At 49.2% G+C, this 22,607-nt stretch overlaps 1 protein-coding gene across 1 annotated transcript in view; it reads left to right on the top strand.

Moving 5' to 3' along the window:
* ITGB5 (integrin subunit beta 5) overlaps positions 1-22,607 on the top strand; it is a 106,788-nt gene that overhangs the window by 13,892 nt on the left and 70,289 nt on the right. Inside the window, exons 2-4 of the mRNA XM_041002943.1 lie at positions 684-769; positions 9,652-9,856; positions 17,918-18,167. Coding sequence (XP_040858877.1) covers positions 684-769; positions 9,652-9,856; positions 17,918-18,167 — 541 coding nt within the window. The remainder of the gene's footprint in view (positions 1-683; positions 770-9,651; positions 9,857-17,917; positions 18,168-22,607) is intronic.

The raw sequence follows: 22,607 nt of genomic DNA, 5'->3' as shown, positions 1-22,607 counted from the left end.
GGGCACTGCTTTTGTCATTTTGGGTGGACTCCGTGTGGAAGGGTCTTGTTCCTTCTCAGTGGGGGAGGATGGGCTACGTTTTGCAGCAAACGTATTGGACTCCTAAATGCATGGTGCGGAAGAAGTGGGAGACACTACCACACACGTGCATGATTGATGGATGTGGCTGAGTTTTAGCCTGCATTGGGACATGTGTCCTTTAACCTCAGACCCCTAGTGGGGGACTGGTGGATGCGGGAATGGTTGGGGGGAAGTAAGGAAGCACTTTTCTCTACTCCCACCCATTCCAAAGCTGCATTAATAAGGCTTGGAGGGCCTGGTGCAGTGGCCCAGTGGCTGAATCGTCACCTTGCAAAAATTGGGATCCCATGTGGGCACCAGTTGTGTCCCAGCTGTTCCATTTCCCTTCCAGTTTCCTGCTTGTGGCCTGGGAAAGCAATCAAGGATGGCCCAAAGCCCTAGGACTCTGCACTCTTGTGGGTGACCCAGAAGAAGCTCCTGGCTCCTGGCTGCTAGCTTCTTATTGGCTCGGCTCCAGCCATGTAGCCACTTGAGGAGTGAACCAGTAGCCAGAAGATCTGTCTCTCCTGCTTTCTGTACATCTGCTTTTCCAATAAAAACAAGTAAATCTTAAAGTGGTTTATGGCCAGGAACTAACTGGTGCCTCTTCTCTTGCTTTGAAGGTCTCAACATATGCACGAGCGGCAGTGCCACCTCCTGTGAAGAGTGTCTTCTAATCCACCCAAAATGTGCTTGGTGCTCCCGGGAGGTATGTGGGCAGGGGAAGAGGGAGCGAGGAAAAGGAGGGGCATGGAAGTGGGGGCGAGCTACACGGCATCCCACATACTCTGTGCACATCAGCTGACCCTGTTGACCACCTCTTCCATCCCACCCAGGCCCATGACACGTCCAAGTTCATGAGATGATAAGTTAAACTGGGGCTCTTGAATGTTAATCCTGTTGTAGGGAAACAAAACTTCCCCAACTTTCTGTGTGGGAACCCATTTGGATTCTTCTAATAATCTCTGTTCTTTCCGTGGAGCATGGCCATTGTGAGTCTTCACAGCGCTCCTGGCCGGCTGATCTACTGGTGGTGCCAGTCGTTTTAAGTGTGGCTCATCTGAGAATGGATGTCAGGAATTGGCCTTCAGGGGATGTTTTTTTTTTTCAGAACTAGAGGCTCCTTAGGAAGTGTTGTCAGTTTGGGGTGATATGAAGCACCTTGCTGTCGTAAAGCAGTGTGGACGCTGGGGTTTGGTGTGCTACTCAGGACATGGTGGACTTCTGGGTCACTTTTACAAGTGGCTTTCATGAGAAGCGGTGTATGGTGTATGGTGAAGGTCATTTATTAAAGAAGCCGAAACTTGCTGCTTTGGACCAGCTTGCCCTGGCCTCCTGGGAGGGTGTGAGTATGGCTGCTGCCAAGGCTGGGCTTGTCCTGCACTCTGGCCGTCCGGGGAGGTTCTGGGTTCTCACAGACCTGTGAGGGGCTACGAAGGGCCGTGCTGCCTGCTTCGTGTCCAGGGCCTCTGCGCCTCGCCACAGCTCTGTTGCAAGGAGGCTGGGTGAGGTGAAGCTGGCTGTGTAGAGTGTGCGAGGCTGGGCTTAGAACCTGAGGCTTAGAACCTCTGTTGTAGATGACGCTGCCTCCAAGCCCATGGACTCACCAGGAGTGGTTTTGTGTAAGCAGTGAGATGCCCGAATGGGCGCTCTGGGAGAGGACTGGCCATAGCCTATGCAAACCTCCACTACATGTGTGTTTAGCTGTCGTGAACCCCCTAGGAAACTTTCCCTTGGTTCCATGCCTCTGCCTTCCCCCCTGCTGTTGTGCCTTGTCCACAATTTCCCATGTTACAGGGCCCTTTGCTCTCCTCTCTTCCGCCACAGCCAACCCTCTGTCTTCAGTTTTTTTTTTTTCCTAAAGATTTATTTATTTTACTGGAAAGTCAGATATACAGAGAGGAGGAGAGACAGAAAGATCTTCCGTCCAATGATTCACTTCCCAAGTGAGCGCAACGGCTGATGCTATGCTGATCCGAAGCCAGGATCCAGGAACTTCTTCCAGGTCTCCCACAGAGGTGCAGGGTCCAAAGGCTTTGGGGCATCCTCCACTGCTTTCCCAGGCCACAAGCAGGGAGCTGGCTGGGAAGTGGAGCTGCTGGGATTAGAACCGGCGCCCATGTGGGATCCTGGCGCATTCAAGGTGAGGACTTTAGCCGCTAGGCCACGCCGCCGGGTCCTGTCTTCTGGTTTTGAAAATGAATGCAAGCCTTATCTTCTCTATGAAGTCTCCCCCCAACCCCTAGCCTCCGGACACACCTGCCTGTCGCTCTGTCCGTCCAGGCATTTGGTATGGGAACATACATTTCTAACCCTAGGTGTTAGGGCTGGCATTTGATTTGCTTCCTTCACGGCTGTGTCCCCAGCCCCATGGGTTGGTGGAGCCGATAGGGGGTGATTATCGGCTGTGTGTCGACTGTGTACATGGTTGTCTCCTCTTGCATTCCACTACTTCAATTGCAATAGTTTCATCCTGTTTCCATTTCAATGCTTCTCTTGGTCCCTTGCCACGAGTGCCTTACTGGAGCTTGGTGGTACTTGTGAAGACCTCAGACAGGTGCTTTGCTGCAGTGTGGAATGCTGAGAGCTCCTGCTGATGCTGCTGTGCTGTGGCCCAGAGGGACCCTCTCCCTGTCAATCCCCCCGCCCACCAAGCTAGCTTCTGCTTTCCTGTATTGAGATTTAGATGTCCCTCCTCGTTCATACCCATTCCTTGCATCAGGAGGACATTTATCAAGTGATAAAGATGACAAGATTTCCACATTTGCAGGAAAGAGATAACTACATTCAGAGATGGAGTCTGCGACTCGGGTTAGTGTCCTGCTAGCCAGTTCAGCTGTGGACTTAGAGATAAGAACCAGGTGCTAGGAAGAGTACTAAGCCTGGGGCCAGGGAGCTAGGGCCAGATGAGCTCAAACTTCTTCCTCCTCTTCCTTGTTCTTATGATTTACTTACTTACTTGAAAGGTAGAGTGAGAGTGAAAGAGAAAGAGACAGGGAGGGATAGAGAGATAGAAGAGAGATCTTCTACCCATTGGTTCAATCCCAAAATGACTATAGTAACTTGGGTTGGGTCTGTTTGAAGCTAGGAGCCAGGAACTTCCTCTGGGTCTTCCACGTGGGTGGCAGGGGCCCAAGCAATTAGCAATCTCCTGTGATTTCTCTGAAGCTGGGATAGAAACTGGAGCACATGGGGCTCGACTTAGCATCCTTACGAAGATGCTGGTACCCCAGGCTATACCACCCCAACTCAAACCTCTAAGATAAGCTGAGGCATGTGGGCCTCTGGCTGGCCTGTGGGAGCAAGGGACTGCTGGCAGGTGACATATTCAAGAACTGTTGCTCTTGGTCCTTGTATGACACCTGGTGTAGAGTTGCTGACTGGGCTCTGGGACCTGAGGCTCATAGGATATCAGACATCAGGTGTCATTCAGGAGAGGTGGATTTTCCTCCATTCACGAAAGGTCCTTGTTTTTATTATATTTGAAAGGCAGAGAGACAGAGAGGGAGTTTGGCTGTTAAAATTCCACCACATGGCTCACTCCCCGAATGCTTGCAATTTTCCAGGGCTGGGCTGGGAGGCTGGAATTCAATCTGAGCCTCCCACTTGAGTGGCAGGGGTCAAGTACTGGCGTCAATTTCTGATCCCTCCCACCATCCTCCATCCCCGCAAACCCCGTGTGCATCAGCAGAAAGCTGGAGCGGAAGCAGAGTAGCTGGGACTAAAACTAGGTACTTTGATGTGGGATGCAGGATTCTAAATGGTGCCTTAACCACTGTACCAAATGTCTGCCCTGTGAAGGGGTTTTTGAAAATTAAAAAAATATATTTTTTATTCATGAGAAGTGTTTTATCACTTGAGGCATTGGTATCATTAAATTTGCAGCTTGGTAATATAGGCATTGAGACATTTTCTTTTATTTTATTTCGATAATTTTTACATGATTGATTAGGGTACAAGGGCTACAGGAAGGTGGGTAAAACCATTGTTTTTTCTCTCTCTCTCTTTCCTGTATCTAGAGTTAGAGGGAATAAAGGGAGAAGCCCTACCCAGCCTCCCACCCATCCCAGGGTCCCCAGTGTGGGGCATACTCCAAGGGCACTGCTCAAGTGATTTTGCCTGACCCATCCTATACCCTCTTTCAGGATGCACATGCAGGTGCTGCAGCCTGGACCTACCTAGACTGTCATTGGTCCCTTTATCCTTGAGTGATGGCAGGTTCCAGGGTCACACTTAGCAGAGCCCATCAGCGTCCCAACTTGAGCTAACCTGCAGGAATTGTATTTCCATAGGTTTGGGCCCATACATCCCTCACAGAATCTACCCCCAGGGCCCGGCAGCAGCGCGGCCTAGCAGCTAAAGTCCTCACCTTGAACACGCTGGGATCCACCAGTTCTAATCCCAGCAGCTCCACTTCCCATCCAGCTCCCTGCTTGTGGCATGGGAAAGCAGTGGAGGATGGCCCAAAGCCTTTGGACCCTGCACCCCTGTGGGATACCCGGAAGAAGTTCCTGGATCCTGGCTTCAGATTGGCATGGCATCGGCCTTTGCGCTCACTTGGGAAGTGAATCATTGGACGGAAGATCTTTCTCTCTGTCTCTTCTCCTCTCTGTATATCTGACTTTCCAATAAATAAGTAAATCTTAAAAAAAAAAATCTACCCCCAACCTGGTTCTCTCATGTGCTGCTTAGTGTCATGGCCCTGCCTAATGTGACTTGTCCCTTGATCTGACATTCTGTCAGGTATTAGGATCTAGCCCTGCTACATAGGCCCCCAGTCTTACCTTTGGCATGGACTGTTGTGTGATGGTCAGCATTGTTCGGTGGTAACAGGTCCTTCACAGGGCTCACGTGTGAGCTGGTGTATCAGTCTGACCTTACAGATTGTCTGGTCTCTCCCCTCCAAACCACCAGGTCTCAGTACCCTCGCTTACCTTCAAGTAAAGTTACTCTATCTTTGGGAGTCCCGCAGGATTGATTCCTCACCAACACGCACAGTGACTTAATTCATGGACATACCTAGGCAGCAATTCCACACCCTTAAGACCCCAAGAGCTCATTGCCAGGCAGCCAGCAGCAGAGCCTGGTGTCAGTTGGCACACTGGCCACTTAGGATTCACTCACTGTGTGGCAGTGGTGGCTGTGGCCAGGGCCCCAAGCATTGAGTCTGATGTGGCTTGAGTGTTCCCAGGAGATGCTAGGCTGCTGGAAGCCCTCTGCACCCAGGCCCCGAGGTTGGACTTGAGACGTTTTCTTGATTGATGTGATGGTTTTGACCTTCCAGGTACACAAACAAGATATACCTTTGGTCTTTGTAGTTTTGGTTTCCTGTTTTTAACTAGGCACCTGTCCTTGATCAAAATTAAGACTATCTAGAAAGGGACTCTGGGGCCATGGGTTCACACTTCCTGCCAGGATCTATGGCAGCCTGTGTGCCCCTCCGGGACAGCAAGATCCTTTGGCTGGAGGTTGATCATGGCTGTTCTTGGACTCTAGGCCAGAAGAGACAGTCCACTGCTGAGGGAGTCACCTGACTCCTGAAGGTTCTTCAATACCACCCTGACCAGTGGTGCCCAAGATGGTGGCACAGAGGCACTATAACTGATATTACAGAGATAAGTTGGCGTGTGAGTAAAGACGTCTCAAGGGCCGTGGGACCCATCAGTAAAAGCACTGCTCAGTCCCAAGGAGCAAGAAGCTGAGCTTTGTAGAAATGAAGATTGACACACAGAGGCTGTCCTGGCCAGCGTTTGCAATGTCACCCTGCAAGCCATAGCTTGCATGTGACTGGTAGTGGCTTTCAGGCCGGCGGCCAGATAGCAGTGCAAGCATCTGCAGTCCTCACTGCTGGAGCAAGCAGGCTCCTGGGGAAGCTGTGTGTGGCGGAGCTGAGGTTGGTCACAGCCCCCTGAGAGAGCTCATTCAGGAGAAAAGGGAAAGTGGCTGGCAGCCTGGGGCCTGGGGAGTGTTCCCGCTGCAAACACACCGGAGAATGAGGAAACCCTGGCTTGGCTGCACAGAAGTTGGCTGCCAGAACAGGCATTTGGGCGAAAGGGGACATCTTCATGATTGCCCCATAAGCAAATTGCAAGGGCTGTGGAGGAAGAATCATGCAAATATCTCCCTGCCTGGCATGGAGCCCGTTGCCTCTGGACCTGGTCCAGGTCGCTGGTGTGGATTGAATGAGCTAGAAACAAGGCTCAGTTTGCCAGCCAGGAGCTCAGAAATTGTGTATAGCTGTGTAACCTCAAGGACAGGTGAGTCCTTGAGCCCTTGAAGTTCCGGGGAGCACTGGAGACAACGGCATTTGCAGGGTGCTCCTTCTCCTTCTCCGTGTTTTTCTCACTTTCTCACCCAAGCCACCCTTGGCCACCTATAACCTAGTTTGGAGACCCTTGTTTGAAATCCAGGTCCAGTGCAATCCTTTGCTTTGTTTCACATGTTTGTATAAAGCTTCTTAGAGTGTTGTTGTGAAGGTTATTGACGGATAAAATCACAGGGTTCTGTGCACAACATAACAGCACACAGCCAACAAAAGTCATCATACAGGCAAGCAGGGCAATGCGTCTGGTTTTACTCATTTGAAAATGCTGCGGAGAGATGTGATCATTTCTGGGGTCTTAGAGTCTGCGAGAGGGCATTGTAGTGTCCTGGGCTAGCCAGGGGCTGCGTCCCTCTGGAGCGCTTCAGTTAGCAGTCTGGCTTCTGGCTTAACACAGCGGTCTGGAGAGCCCTCTGGGCAAAGTGTTGCAGGGGGGAGAAGAGATCTGCGACCTAATTCCTCAGCCATTAAGAGGATTATGCATGCCGGACTCCCCTGGCCAGCGGCCAGCTCAGGGGAGGGGATCTTATTTTCCAGGTCCATTGGGGGGAGGAGGAGGAGTGTTGGGAGAGAAGCCTGGGGCTTGCTTTGCCATTAAAAACCCTTTTCCTGTTGTAAGGAAATGTATGAATCATTTTGGAATGAACATCTCTTAAACTCCGAGTGCCCCAAGTTAGCATGGGTCATTCCAGTGGGCTGCTTTCTTCCGACTCTGCTGAAGGCAGGACACCTTGTTCTTATCAGCCTGTCTGCTCCACACAGACAACAATGAAACTGTCGTAGCAGCTCATGTTTTTTCTGTAGCGTCCTCATGTACACAGAATTCTCTTCTGTTTTTTTCCTTAGTACACATGCTTTTGAAACTTCTTCATCTCCATGGTTGTTCATAGTGACTATGTCATCCAGCAAAGCAATGAGTTGTAGTTTTTTCTTATGCTTAGAGATTTAGGCCTACAAATGTAAGATTTATGGTATGATAAGCTTCATATGTAGATATAGTCTTTGCAAGTTTACAGTTTCCCTTTTGTTTTCGGCGGACAGCTGGGCTCTCCCCAAGACTTGTATGATATCTAGCGCTTGCAAAGGTCCGTATGAGAACAGCTCAAAAGTTGGCTCTTGCACGCCTGAGTGAGGACTTCTCAGTTGATTATGTTGTCTTTAATAGATGACTTTCTTTCTTTTTTTAAAGACTTATTTATTTTCATTGGAAAGGCGGATATACAGAGAGGAAAGAGAGGAGGATCTTCCATCCGATAATTCACTCCCCAAGCGGCCGCAATGGCTGGAGCTGAGCCAATCCGAAGCCAGGAGCCTCTTCAGGGTCTCCCATGCACATGCAGAGTCCCAAAGCCACGGGCCGTCCTTGACTGCTTTCCCAGGCCACAGGCAGGCAGCTGGATAGGAAGCAGGGCTGCCAGGATTAGAACTGGTGTCCATATGGGATCCCGGGCGTGTTCAAGGCCAGGACCCTAACCACTATGTTATTGTGCCGGGCCCAATAGATAACTTTCTGAAACAAATATTTATTACATTTCATTGGAAAGGCAGATTTACAGGGAGAAAGGGAAGTCTTCCATCTGCTGGTTCACTCCCCAAATGGCCACAATAGCTGGAGCTTATCTGAAGCTGGAATCCAGGAGCTTCTTCCAGGTCTCTCAAGTGGGTGCAGGGGCCCAAGACTTTGAAGCCATCCTCTGCTGCTTTCCCAGACCATAGCAGGGAGCTGGATAGCAATGAGAATTGCTGGAATGCCAGCCCGTATGGGATGCTGGTGTTAACAGGCTGAAGGTTAGCTAATTGAGCCATTGTGCTGGCCCCTAGAGATACTTTTTAAAAATTGTGTTTATCTGAGAGGCAGAGTTAACAGAGCACACAGGAAAGGGAGCGCTGGGGGAAACACGAGAGACAAAGAGAGGCAGATTTAAAGGTTCTTAGATACGAACTGCAGGCTCTTATCACTTAACCAGTGTTGGGTTATTTCAAGAACAGTAGTTGCTAGTTGCCTTTGCTGCTAAATTGTTACAATAGGAAGTTAAGCTATAAGGTGGTTGTAAAAAAGAAAAAAAAAATGCTTCTATTGCTGGTACATGTGGGCGTTAAAAACTTCTGTGCAAACCAGAGAAGCGGAATGCCTTTGAAGTCGCAAGAATGTGATGGTTTGTGTGACAAATCCTTGCTCATAAACTACAGAAAAGTGACGTGCATTTCCCTCTGCGATTCACCGTGTAATTAGAGGTTTGTCCTTGTTTTCCGCTGTCCTGTGTTTCTGTCCATCCTGATTTTTCAAGAGTTGGCTGACACAGACTGTCCCTTTTTAGTGGTTCCTGTCTGCTGCTCCTTTGTCATCATCCTTTAGTTACTTCTCTGAGAAAGGCTTGTCTACTTTGAGAGCTTTGGGGTAACTTGAAATGTTTCTGTAGTTATGAATTTGTTGTATATACATTCAGAGTCCCGGGCACGTAGCTGTTCTCTGCTGCTTTCCCAGGTGCATTAGCAGTGAGCTGGATTAAAGTGGAGCAGCTGGGACTCCATCCGGCTGGTGCCCATGTGGCATGCTGGCTCAGCAGTAGTGGCTTTACATCCTGTGCCACAGCACTGGCCTTCCCTCCCCCAGGTCTATCATCTTTTAACAAAGCAGGCGTCTGGTACAGCAGGTAAATCATCACCTGGATACCTGCACCCCATATTGGAATGCTTGGATTTGAGTCCTGGCTCTGCTTCGGACCCAGCTCCCCACTTGTGCACACCATGGGCGGCAACAAGTAATGGCCTAAGTCCTGGCGTCTCTGCCATCGACCTGAGAGACCCAGAAGGTGTTCCCAGCTCCTATCTCTGGCTTTGTCCAGGCCTGACTGTCTGACATTTGAGGAGAGACCCAGTGCATGGACGAGCTCTCCTTCCAGCTCTGTATCAATCATCCTCTCTGCTCCTCAAATAAATTGAAAACAAATTAATAAATTTCCAGAAAAATTTTTGGCTATACAACTTTTGACCACTTCAATTTCTTTTTCTGCCAATCACATAGGGATCTGGGAACACTGGTTGTCAACATAACAATGAATCCAGGCGTTACAGAATGCTTTGCTATCCAGGTATCTCAGCTCATCGTTAGTGTGCCTGGTGCTTGGGACAGGAGTGATGATTTTCTCCACTTTAAGACCATGAAAAGGCAACAACAGGTTTAAAATCGGCCAGACGGGGGTGCGCATAGGACCTGAGCGGTGGTGGACACACAGCCTCACCACCCCTCTCCCTGTTTGCTCACCCAGGACTTCGGCAGCACCCGCTCCATCTCCTCCCGATGTGACTTGAAGGCCAATCTGATCGGAAATGGCTGTGGAGGTGAGATCGAGAGCCCAGCCAGCAGTACCCACGTCCTGCGAAGCCTGCCCCTCAGTAGCAAGGGCTCGGGCCCTGTGGGCGCTGACGTCATCCAGCTGACACCGCAGGAGGTGGCCATGAACCTGCGGCCTGGTGAGTTGTCCCTCACGTGGGCTGGAGGAGGGCCTGGGTTTGGGAGAGCCTGCTGGAGGGGGTGGGATGAAGATGGTGCATCAGGAAATCAACAGGGCTGGGGGGTGCTTATAGGGAGGTGAGGCCGAGCCCCCAGGGGACAGAGTGTCCCTTGTGTGGACAGAGGGACTATCTTTATTGTGATTCGGTAGCTAGGGGCTCTCCAAAGAGTTCTTGGGAAATGGAATGAAGAGAAGCCTATTTGGGTGGAATACCAATGTTGCCCCCCATGCCTAGGACATGAAATTGACCGTGTAGCCATGATTAAGTGGCTGGTACAGCAGCACTCGGTGCATCTGTCCTGTGTGTCAGCACTGGGCCATACCTCTCCACTTCCAACACCTCTGCCCTGCTTGCTATGTAAGCAGGACTCTGTCAGGCACCTCCCGCAAGTGTGGGCACAACAACGTTTGCCGTCTAGTGTGTGCCTGTCTTACCTGGCTTACTGTTTCCATGGCACATGTCCCAGCTGCACTCGTTCAGCCCGGCTGGTGTTCCGGTGTGTGTCTGCACTGTTGCTGTGTGAGCACCTGTCAGCGGACATCTCCAGCTTGTGGCTGTCTTTCACAGTGCCATGGTTTTCCCTAGGAGGACGCTGATGTATCTGCTCGCTTCCCAGTGGCTCAGGAAAAAGGTGTTCTCTGTTCTGCGTGAATCCTTGGCCTCGCAAAGAGGCAGCATTTTAAAGTAGATGCTCTGTGACCATGGTGGCTGTTGTGAACCCTACAGTTGAGGCAAGATGAGAAAGTGCACATGTTTTTGTCTACCTGCATTGTGCTGAATATCTGGCCCCCTCTGAGGCAGCTAATCTCATTTTCCCAGGAGGAGACAACCTGTTGCAGGTCTCTCAGTAAGTGATGGCTGTGATTCCATCCCCAGGATCTTAGGGACTTATCTCATGTTCAGCTTAGAAGAATCCCAGCAGTGCTGAACAGTAAATGTGCAAGTGGTTCAAGTAGAGAATATCAGGTTGAGTTTTTGTTTGTTAATTTGTTCCTTCTATCTCATAGTCCGGGAAGCCAGGAACAACTACTCTTTTCTGGTGTTTTATTTGGACGTCCAGAGAGCTTGGCACAGTGGCCTGCTCTGGGTTCTGGCTCTGCCCTATCTCAGAGGCCCTGGGCAAGTCACCTCGCTTTTCAGCATCTCTGCCTCTTCATTCCACACCAATGTGTTGAGAGCCTCGAGTGAGACTTCTTTGTGTAAATGTAATTTACAGAGATAAAGTTGTTAGGATTTTGAAAGACTTGGTGGCCTAAGGTGCCTAGGAGGCTGAGTGTAACAGGGGAGAGGAGGGCTGCCTGATGCCTCTGAAGTGGACCCAGCTTACTGCGCTTGGCGAGCACACAGGAGGGCTCGGTGCTGTTGAGGTTTGTTTTGTAAAATTGTACACCATGCACATCTTGGGAAGATTTTTAGTTGCTACGCACATGAGAAATGCTTTGTTGTGCCTATTTCAGTTGTCTTGAATGTAAGAAGCTAAAAAATCTGTCAGCAGGCCCAGCTGGGTAAAATTGCCCTAGCTATTGCATTGCCCACATTGATGAAATTTCAGTTAACTGGAGTTGGGATTTTTTTTAAAAATCTTCTCAGTGTGACACGTTCTATTGAGTGAGTTCCCTGCTGAGAGGGAAGGAGAGCCCTTGAAACTATGTGAGGAGGAAAGTCAGGTGTCAGTTTTTAAGAAAAAGAAATGAAAATTACTTTTAAACTTTTTTTTTCAATAAGATTTATTTATTTACTTGAAAGAATTACATAAGCTGAGAGGGAGAGAGAGAGAGAAATCTTCCATCTGCTGGTTTGCTCCCTAAATCGCCACACAACCAGAGCTGGGTTGGCCTGAAGCTGGGAGCCAGGAGCTTTTTCTGGATCTCCCATGTGGGTGCAGGGGCCCAAGGGTTTGGGGTCATCCTCTGCTGCTTTCCCAAGCTGTCAGCAGGGAGCTGGATCAGAAGTGGAACAGCCAAGACTTGAACCAGTGCCCCTGTGGATGTTATGACATTTCCATAACAGCAGCAGCAGCAGTGTTGCCTGCAGTTACCTTCTTGTACATAGAAAGGAGTTCATTTCTCCCATTGGTCTGTCCTCCGGGCCCCATTATAGGGGTGTTGAGTCAGCCTTGGCAGAACCAGCAGTTCTTGGTGCAAGGTTCTTCAAGCTTCACTGCTCTTCAGAACATCTTCATCATTCCTGGAAGAAACCTCATACCTGTAACGGTTATTTCCCTTTTCTAACCTTACTCCCTGGTCCCATCAGCCCTTGGTGGCCTCTCAGCTGCCGTTTCCATGGGTTTCCTTAGTCTGAATGTCTCTACCGTAAGTCATGAGCTGTGGCCATTTAAGTCTGATTTCTCTCGCTAACCACATGTTTTCAAGGTTCATGCATGCTGGAGCAGGTGTCCCGTTTCTTTTCGTGGCACAGTAATATTCCACTGCAGATGTATAGATGTCTCATTTCTCGGTTGATGGACCTTTAGCAGCCTTTCCTAAGTAGTAGGGCATTTCTGCTTTGGGACAGTCTTAACTGCTGCTGTGAGCGTTCGTGCGCAGAGCTTGGAGTGGACATGTGTTTTCAATCACCTTGAGTACATGGGCAGGAATAGAATTACTGTTCATATGGTAATTTTATGTTTTACTTCTTGAAGAACTGCCAAACTTTAAGTAGGATTTTGTATAAACACAGGATCATGTTTTCCATTTCATTCCAATGTTGGAAACTGTATGTCAGGATAAGGACCTTGAAAAAAGACCCTAAAAAAGGACATAAAATCCTTAGGAAAGGGCATAAACTCAAGGGAAATTGCCAAGAGATTTGGTCAAAACCTAGAGCGATTTTAAAACATCGGGACCATGAAAAATGGTTTCTTGAAGTTGTGTTTTTTGCTCTCTTAGCTTTTTAAAAAAAAGTCACTCTGGATTCGCAGCTGCCTTTTTTATTTCCCATTTTAGACAATTTATTTGTAAATAATTTTAGACTCATAAGAAGCTACAAAAATAATAAGAGATTTCCTATGTACTAGTTGTCCCTAGTGACACATCTTACATAACTAACCAGAGTATGTCATCTCAGGCAGCGGAATGGCACGCTGCAGTACTGTTAACTGGACTGCAAAATTCATTTGCTTTTGATTGGGATTTCCTGCCAGCCTCTATCTGGGGCTTCCCCTCGTCCTTTTCTGTTATGTTTTGGACGTTGGATTTTGTTGGTTTTGGTTTAGGTAATACATCTTTAGTGTCGTCATCCAGAATGTGTACATGCTTTAAAAAAAACAGAGACCGACTGGGGCCAGTGTGCAAGTTCATATTCCAGCTGCTGTACTTCCTGATGCTCCCTGCTAATGTGTCTGGGAAGGTAGCAAAAAATGGCCCCAGTGCTTGGGCTCTGTGCCAGTGGGGAAGACCTGGATACACCTCCTGGCTCTTGGCCTTGGCCTGGCCCAGCCCTGGCCATTGTGGCTGTCTTGGAAATGAACCAGAGAATAGAAGTGTGTGTATGTCTGCCTGTCTCTCTGTAACTGTGCCTTTAGAGAGAGAGGGAAAAAAAGAGAAGGTGCTACTTTAAAAAACTCGGAATCATGGAGGCTGTAATGACCAAAAGTCTGTCTTTTAAGGTATGTCCTCGGGCCCTAACTCCCTGTTACAATAAGGTTGAGTTTAGGTGTCCCTCCTTTGAATTCCCAGCACAGGGAGGTGATGATTGGAGGAAAGTGACAAACACTCGCACTGACTTGGGGCTGCTTCATTTTGATGCCAGGAACAGTCTTAACAGTTCCTGCTGAATTCTGCACTCTGATATGTGACCCTGAAAAAAGCTCACCCTCTCTTTTTGTTAGAAGGAGTGCAGAAGAGGAGAAAGCTGTGAAAACATGGTTCAGGTGCAGTGCCAGCTGCGGCTTGATTGTGGGCCTGGCAGAGAAGTACTCTTAGGGACTGTGCAGTGGGAGGAATGATGTGCAGAATTCAGCTGGAGCTAGACACCTTGCAGACGGGAAGCCCTGAGAGGGCCAGCTGCTTGGGCACAGCCCCTTCCTCACATGTGCCCAGTGATCACTCCTCATTTGAATTTGCTTTATTGATCTTAAGCGTGGAACAGCCCTAGAGAGAAAAGAAGGGTTATGTGGAACATCAGGGAGTAGTGGCTGACAAATTTAGGCATGTGTGCCAGGATGGTGCCCCACAGGTTGGTACCGAGCAATAAAAAAAAAAAGGGCAACAAGCAGTCTTGACTGTAAAGGAGGGGTGTGTCGCGTGATGCATCTCACGTGTGTGGTTTTGGAAGTGGACTTCAAGGAGTGGGGTGGTGCCCAGGCCTCCTTGGAGCAGGGCATGTCCTTCCTCCAAAGCACACAGCAGAGGTCCACCTGCCTTGCAGGCCACCCTTGTCAGGATATAGGTGTTCCAACAGCATAATGCCCACCTGAAGAATTAGACAGGAATGTTGGTTCCTTTGAAATCTGCTGGTGGAACCCACGTTCTGAACTTCAGTTCTGAACTTGGCAGTGGCACCCCCTTTGTTTGGTTTTCTCTTTGGGAAAGATTAGGAGAGACACTTGCTCTGAACATTTGCAGCCGGTTCCTGGGAGGGAGGGAGGGAAGGAAGGAGGGAGGGAGGGAGGACCTTCTCAGACACAAGTACCAGGCAATTTCTTATTTTAGGAGCGATATCTTCTGAGCACCATAGGACCTCTAGATCCTGTCTTCTGCCTTTCTTTAACATCATGTCTGGAAAAGTCGGGGAGCTAAATCCGTATGTTGCCCTTCAGGCTCCAGTTTCTGGCATAAGTTCCTCTCTTGATCCCTACAGGAAATTGCCTGAATAATGGACTTTGGCCGAGCGGAGGCCGGAGTCTTCCCACATAAGAATTCATGTCAGGTGTTTCCCTAGTCGTTATTGCCTTTAATTTCTATGGTCATTTCCACCCTTCCCGCTTGGTTGCTGCAGTAGGTCTGCAGCAGGTTTCAGGGATCCTGAGTCTCCCAAGTGCTTGGTGGCAAGGTCAGGACTCCAACCCAGCCTTGCTGTTGCCAAGAGTCAGAATTCATGGCCGCTTCTGATGCTCTAAGGCCTGGTCTTCAACACCACACATTCCAGAACGGCCTTGGCAGAACTGGATTGTAGGTTTTGCCAGCGGGTTTCAGAGGGACAGACTTCCCTGCCAGCTCTCTCTTTCCTGGTCCTGAAGCACCCAGCTGTCAATTCCTCACGAATTGAGCTGACCTCCAAGGGATTCTGGAGAAAAGCAGAGGCAGCTGGAAATGGGGGGACAAGGTGGACAGATGGCAGCAGATGGTGAAGACCTTACTGAGGTCATGGCATTGGATGGAGGAGGTAGGATTGCAGACTGGGTCCTGGCAAGGACCCAGAGGAGTCTCCCTGCATGCAAGTGCTCCCTCCTGCCCATCCCCCTCTGCCGCCATGTGGCATCCTAGGGGGCCCCTGAGGAAGGACCTTCTGTGTGCTTGATGGAAACCAGAGAGGGATTCTGCAGTGGTTTGGAATTCATTCTGGAAGAAATCTGGAACATTCCTCTGTTTGAGTCAGACTTTGATGGTTTTTAAAAATAGGCTCCTAGCAACAGGGTATCCTAAAGTACATCAATCGGGGGGTGGGGGAGAACTACAGCAGTGCAAGAAGAGACCTATTGTAGGAAAGCAGGCCCAGAGCTGCTACTCCACCCCCAAAGGGTAATTATCATCATCATCATCATCATTGTCCTCTATCTACTTCCTTTCTGTGGTTATGGACGCCAGGGCTGCAGTTGCCCCCTACTCAAGGGACACAGCAGGAGGCTGAAGTCATCTGACCTCTTGCTTGTTTGTGATCGACCTGGTTTGGGGTGAGAGCAGGAGAGAGGAAGAACTGGAGGGTGCAGCTCCCAGTCCCGCAAGTTCCAGAAGGCTTTGCTGGCTATCAGCTGCTGACCAGGGAGTGACTGCTCAGGACTCAGCTGCTGACCACACAGGTGTGGACCCCTTGAAAGAGGCAGGGAGGTTGCCCTGTGGCCACTTGTGTACCCTCTTCCATCCCACTACACATGCACTCTGCCCGCCTTCCCAGGTTTCCCATGCACATGGAGAGTCCTGCTCAGGGACGAGTAAACACGCTGTGTGCCTTGGTGTCCCTGGGAAGCTTAATAAGCCCACGCAAATGGAATGCCTTTGTACGAGTAAAGCCTTGTGTTCTTTTTAAGTGATTTGTCTTTAGCAATTATGAAATGATTTAGGGATCAGTGTCTTGAGGATCATGAGTCCTCTGGTTTATTGCCCAGATGCGGGCCTCCCTGTCTGCCAGCTGCGATAGCAGAGGCCACACCTCCCAGGTACTGCTTTTACTCTCCTCCCCTGGACACCTCCCCTCTGCTGCTACTGCCTGCTTAGGCTGGGGCCCAGGTGTCTTCCATTTTCTCTTTTGTTCTTTTTGTTTTGTTTATTGGAAAGGCAGAGAGTTGGAGCTTGTATCTACTGGCTCACTCCCCAAATGCCTGCACCAGTTGGGGCTAGGCCAAGCTGAAACTTCGAGTCAGAAATTCCAGCCAGCTCTACCAAGTGGTTAGCAGAGACTCAAGTGCTTGAGCTGTAGTGTGGCCTCCCATGGTCTGCGTTAGCAGAAAGTTGTATCAGGAGCCAGAGCTAAGATGTTAAACCCAGGCGTTCTGAGATGGCACTGTAGGAGTCTCAATGGCTAGGCCATTTTTTTTTAAAGGGAATGGGACTAAAATTTAGAATCTGTTTTCCTATAATTAGATATTTAAGACTTCAAAAAATTAAAAGACAATGCAAATTTTCCATGAACTTAGAAAAAAATTTTTGAAAGATTTATTTATTTAGAAAGAGTGATAAGAAGAAATAAAGAGATAATTTGATCACTGGTTTCCCACCCAAATGCCCACAACAGCCAGGCCATAGACAGGAGACAGGAACTGTACCAGTGTTTCCTGTATGAGTGGTAGGAACCACATACTGGAGCCATCATTCATTGCCGTCCAGGCACATGAGCAGGGAGCTGGATGGGAGATGCAGTGTAGCCAGACCTCAGACCAGGCGCCTGATTACGGGACGTGCACATCACAGGCAGTGGATGGGCAGGCTGCACCACAGTGCTGTTCCCTTCCATGAACTCCTTGAAGCCCCCTTGGGTAATTCCTAATGATAGTGAATGTGTCTGGTATCCCCAAATGTCCAAGATGCTAAAGAACTATGACTGTTGTCCAATAAATGGCTACTGAAAAAGAAATGGGACGCAACATAGTCATGAGTATTTTTGTCCTTTGGGTTATTTATTTTTAAGGACTTATATAAAGTCAGAGTTTGAGCAAGAGAACTCTTTTACTTAATATTTCTCCCTGCAAATGGCCACAGTAGCAACAGCTGAGCCAGGCCTGTGGTCAGGAGCCTGGAGCTTCTTTCGGGTCTCCTATGTAGGTGCAGGGGGCCCAAACACTTGGGCCATCTTCTCTTGCTTTATCAGGCATATTAGCAGGGAACTGGACCAGAAGTGAAGCAGCCAGTTCTTGACCCAGTGCTCATATAGGATGCTGGCACCACAAATGGCATCTTTACTAGCTACGCCACCACTTCAGCCTCACTCTGGGATATTTTCAGTATCTTTGTTCCTTTGCTTCCTTGGCCTTACACATCCCTCCATCCCTCTTGGAGTTCTTGCATCCATTCCTTACTTCTGCTGGTGTCTTCTCCACTTTTTCCATCACATGCGCATGGTTCTTGCCCTGAACTCGGTGTCCACTCGATGGGCTCCTCCCTGCCCACTTGTGTCCTTGCAGTTGTCTGGTCACTGTCGACCAATAAGCCGAGAGGCCTTTGAGTTTCCTTAAAAATGCTGAGCTGAGTGTTTGGGCAGCAGAACCCGGAGCCCTGTCCTCAGCATCATGTTGCCTTTGGGGACTCGGCCTGCAAGGAAAATGTTTCCTTCCAGAGACGCAGCATCAGGAAGGAAAAGCCAGAGGTGGGCCAGCACCAGCCTCCTCTATAGCCTGTAACCTACATGGTCTCTCTGTTGCCCCAGGTGACAAGACAACCTTCCAGCTGCAGGTGCGCCAGGTGGAAGACTACCCCGTGGACTTGTACTACCTGATGGATCTCTCCCTGTCCATGAAGGATGACCTGGACAGCATCCGAAACCTGGGCACCAAGCTTGCCGAGGAGATGCGGAAGCTCACCAGCAACTTCCGCCTGGGGTTCGGGTCTTTCGTTGACAAAGACATCTCCCCTTTCTCCTACACGGCGCCGCGGTACCAGACCAATCCATGCATTGGGTGAGTCACCATCATACTTCTGTGGGGTGCTTAAGGGTGGGGTTGGGGTACTTAGCCCAAAGTAGGCCTGGGGGTATGCTTTTTGATGGACGATGACCAAGTTCTGCCTCAGCCTGCTTAGGCAGATACCATTAGGCATTATACCATTATAATCGGAGCATATTGATGTTCCTGCCTGCCACACCCAAGCAGAATTCCTGCCTGCTTTCTCACCCAAGCAGAGTTTGGACAATGTCCTTGGAGAGTCAGGGACCCAGGTGAGCAGGAAGGGAGCAGGTAGGATAGCATAAACGCTCCAGTGCTTGGAGGAGCCGAGGAATATGTTGATGATTCTGAGTTTGTCCCATTTGTTCACGTGAATGACTGAGCTTGAAGTACAGTGAGAACCTTATACAGGATAAAGGTATGATTTTTTTTTCTCCCCAACATAGGACAGGTATACCTGAATTAGCAAATATTTGACAAAGTATTGGGAGAGTTTCTAACTGCTGCAACCAAGTGTGTAATGGCTCGAAACTATCCCCCAAGTTTTTTTTCGGCTTTCTTAATTCCAGCTGGGTCTCTTGACCTGTGGACTCCCCTACTCCACACTGTGAGTTGGGGGACCCAGGCTCTTGCATCTTCTAGGTCATGCTGTGTTTTTGCTTGTGGCTTGTCAAGTCATTCTGTCTGGAGGAGCATGCCTGCAAGACACAGGGCTCAGTGGCCTGGCCCAAAGGACTTCTTTGCCACTTCTGTTTCCACCTCCTGTTAGAGCAGAACTGCAATAAGAGTCTAGGCACTGCTTTACCTGTGTGCCTAGGAATGAAAGGAAGCCAGACTGGGGAGCAGGTCTGTGTCATGAGGTGTTTGGGTATGGGTGGGAGTGGGCTAACAATCTCTACTAGGTTGGTTTCTTTCTCTGTTAGGTCTCCTTTAAATGTGAAGATTTATGCAGTGTAACTACAGTGAATAAAAACTACCAACCATTTCTTGCATGATCGTGAGATTTACCTTCAGGCAGGCTGTGAGATCAAAGGCTCTAGAGTGGTGGAAAGCCAGTAAGATCAAAGTTTTCAGTACAAATGCAAGGCCAGTACAAATGGCCCAGTTGGCTGATTCTCCACCTACGAGCACCATCAGCCCCTGTGGGTATCAATTTGTGACCTGGCTGCACCACTTTCTATCCCATCCATTTCTCTGCTTATGGCCTGGGAAGGCAGCAGAGAAGCACAGCCCAAAACCTTGAGACCCTGTATTCACATGGAAGACCAAGAAGAAGCTTCTGGTTCCTGGCTATGGATCGGCTCAGCTCTACCTGTTACAGCCATTTGGAGAGTTGAATCGGTGGATGGAGGATCTTTCTATCTTTCTCTCTGTAGATTTGCCCTTCCCATAAAAATAAAAAAAGGAAAAAAAGGAAAAAAAAGGTATGAGACTCCGCATTTCTGTGATGAAAAAGCACCATGTGTCATTAGTCATTTGTGGTCGAGCCTCCCCCTGGTATCAGGTTGCTGTTGGATCCTTCCTACTCTGATGCTGTCTCCAGGCTGCTGTCCAGCCACGTCCAGGGCCTGATGTGCTCCGCTTGGAGCGCCGGCACCTCAGCCAACACTTTGTCTGGTTCAGTGGGAGTGGCGATTCCGCCTGCTGCCTTTCACCCCTACCCTGCCCTGCCCAGTGTATCTCCGCTGCAGATGGGGTGTGTCCACACGCTCCTTGCTTTCCGGCTTTTCCACTAAGGGAGTCTGTGTTTGGGCAGCTGTCAGAGGATCAGGAACTGGCCCTGGGCGCTCTGCATTTGAATGGCTAAGGCTCTGACATGACGTGTGACTGATTTAGAGCTGTTTTCCTGCGCCCTCCAAGCCAGATCCAGTGAGATTCCTACTTGAAAGACAAGACAGTCTGGTCTCTGAGCTGGGTAGTGTGTCAGGGAGTCCCTCTGAGCCTTGGTGAGCAGCTGCAGTGGAGCCCCCGGATCAGTGAGGACAGCAGCACCTCCCCCCTGCTCCTGGAACAGCGAGGACAGCAGCACCTCTGCCCGCTGCTTGACATGGTCAGGCAACACCTCCCCCTGCTTCTTGGCAAACAAGCAGTAGTTCCACTGCTTGACCATTCGATAGTGTGCTTTGCCTTTATGTATGAATGGCACCGTGAAACTCCAGAATTCCTAGATTTTCTTGAAAGAAAAACAAAACAAAGCAAAACAAAAAACAGAATGGTCTGGAAAAAGCCAGGGCTTTGTGCCTCGGGTTGGCTTGGATGCCACAGTCTCCTGCTGTATCTGGACTATTGCACCTGTTGGCTTTACTGATGGGCCTGTGCTCAGCTTGTGTGTGATCTTGGTCTAGTGTCCATTTCCTCCAGCTGACAGAGAAAACCACAGCATTCTCCTTGGGATCCAGGGGAGCCTTTGCTGGGGTTTTCTTTGCAGTAGCTGCGCCTCTCTCAGAAGTTGACTTCATCACATTGCTGGGCATCTCAGAGAACTTCCTGATACCGCACCCTCTTCTGCTCGTTGGTAAGCATCATAGAATGTAGCAGGAAAGTGAAATCTGCCGTGAGGGTTTCAGGACTGCCATGTTCCTGTGAAAGGCACAGTGACTTCATCATGCTGAAGCATCTCAGTGCCATCTCAGTGTCACTTACAGAAAGGCCTGTAATACTCGCCGAGACAGCACTAGGAGGCCTGGGCTTAGAGGTACTGGGCTGTGGGTGATGTGTATATCCTGTGAAACTGTATGTAAGCAAAATATTGTGTGTCATCCTTCATTATTTATCTTTATTTTCTTATCCTTTGTGTATTTTTCTGGAGAAAGCACAGCTTGCCTTTTCCACCCTGTTTCATTGTCTTTTTTTTTTTTTTTAAGATTTATTTATTTATTGGAAAGTCAGATATACAGAGAGGAGGAGAGACAGAGAAGATGATCTTCCATCCGATGATTCACTGCTCAAGTGAGCCCAACGCCGATGCTATGCCGATCCGAAGCCAGGATCCAGGAACCTTTTCTGGGTGCAGGGTCCCAAGGCCTTGGGCCGTCCTCGATTGCTTTCCCAGGCCACAGGCAGGGAGCTGGATGGGAAGTGGAGTTGCCGGGATTAGAATCGGTGCCATATGGGATCCGGGCGCATTCAAGGCAAGGACTTTAGCCGCTAGGCCACGCCGCTGGACCCATCTCATTGTCTTCTGTCTCTTGTGGCAGATTTGATGTCTGCTGTGTGTCTAATTATTTGCTTCTCCCTGGTGGCTTTTAGTAGTTATCCATTCTACAGTGCTGTGCACTCCATGTGTTTGGGTTGGATTTGCTTTTATTTGTCTTGCTTAGGACTCCGTTTTAATTTGGAAGCATGTGTTTACTCTTTAGAATTTTAGGTACTATTTCTTGGATTATTTCCTGTTTCCTCATCCCTATTTTCCTTTGAATGCTATTAGGTATTAGCTGAAGTTTCTCTTTCTAAACTTTGTGTTTGCTCATTTCCCCATAATTTCAACTTCTTTCTTCTCTCTCTCTTAGCCCCGGAATAGGATATCTCTTCAGCGGATTAATCTATTCAAGGACATTCCATTTTCAGCTCTAAGAAGATTTATTATTTAAAAGGCAGAGTGATTGGGGTGGGAGGTGACAGAGAGAGAGTGTGAGTGAGCGAGCAAGCGAGAGAAAGAATATCTTTCATCCTCTGGTTTCCAAATGAATGGCTGTAATAACCAGGGCTGAGTCAGGCTGAAGCCAGTGGCTAAGAATTCCGTTTGAGTCTCGCATTTGAGTGACAAAGACCCAAGTACTTGAGCTGCCTTCCACTGCTTTCCCAGGTGCATTAGCAGGAAGCTGGGTGGGAAGCAGAGCAGTGAGGACTCAAACCAGCACTCCAGTGTAGAAATACTGTGATCGTGGACTAGCTGCAGCCAGTCCTCCTCGTCCATAACAACAACCAGTGAAATCTCGCTTGAAAACCTCAGTGGCTGTCTTTTTTTTTTTTTTTTTTTAAGATTTATTTTTATTATTTTTTCATTGGAAAGGCGGATATACAGAGAGGAGAGACAGAGAGGAAGATCTTCAGTCCGATGATTCACTCCCCAAGTGAGCACAACGGGCCGATACTATGCCGATCCGAAGCCAGGAGCCTCTTCCGGGTCTCCCACGCAGGTGCAGGTTCCCAAAGCTTTGGGCCGTCCTTGACTGCTTTCCCAGGCCACAGGCAGGGAGCTGGAAGGGAAGCGGGGCTGCCGGGATTAGAACCGGCGCCCATATGGGATCCCGGGCATGCAAGGCGAGGACCTTTAACCACTTGCGCCACCGCGCCGGGCCCAGTGGCTGTCTTTTTAAATTTGTTTGTTTCCCCCCAACTCCTGTTTTTCATCTTGTCCACCACTCCCCCTTTGTTCCCTGCCCCCCCCCCCCCCAACCTTCTGCTTTGTTTTTCCTTATAATTTCCTGTCTGGACTTTGGTTTCTATTGCTTG

The sequence above is a fragment of the Ochotona curzoniae genome, unplaced genomic scaffold (assembly GCF_017591425.1).
Source record: "Ochotona curzoniae isolate NIBS_2020 unplaced genomic scaffold, NIBS_Ocur_1.0 scaffold_2587, whole genome shotgun sequence".
In the NCBI taxonomy this organism is placed as follows: Eukaryota; Metazoa; Chordata; class Mammalia; order Lagomorpha; family Ochotonidae; genus Ochotona; species Ochotona curzoniae.
Note: the sequence above shows the minus strand (reverse complement) of the source record. Positions and strands in the feature narration are given on the sequence as shown.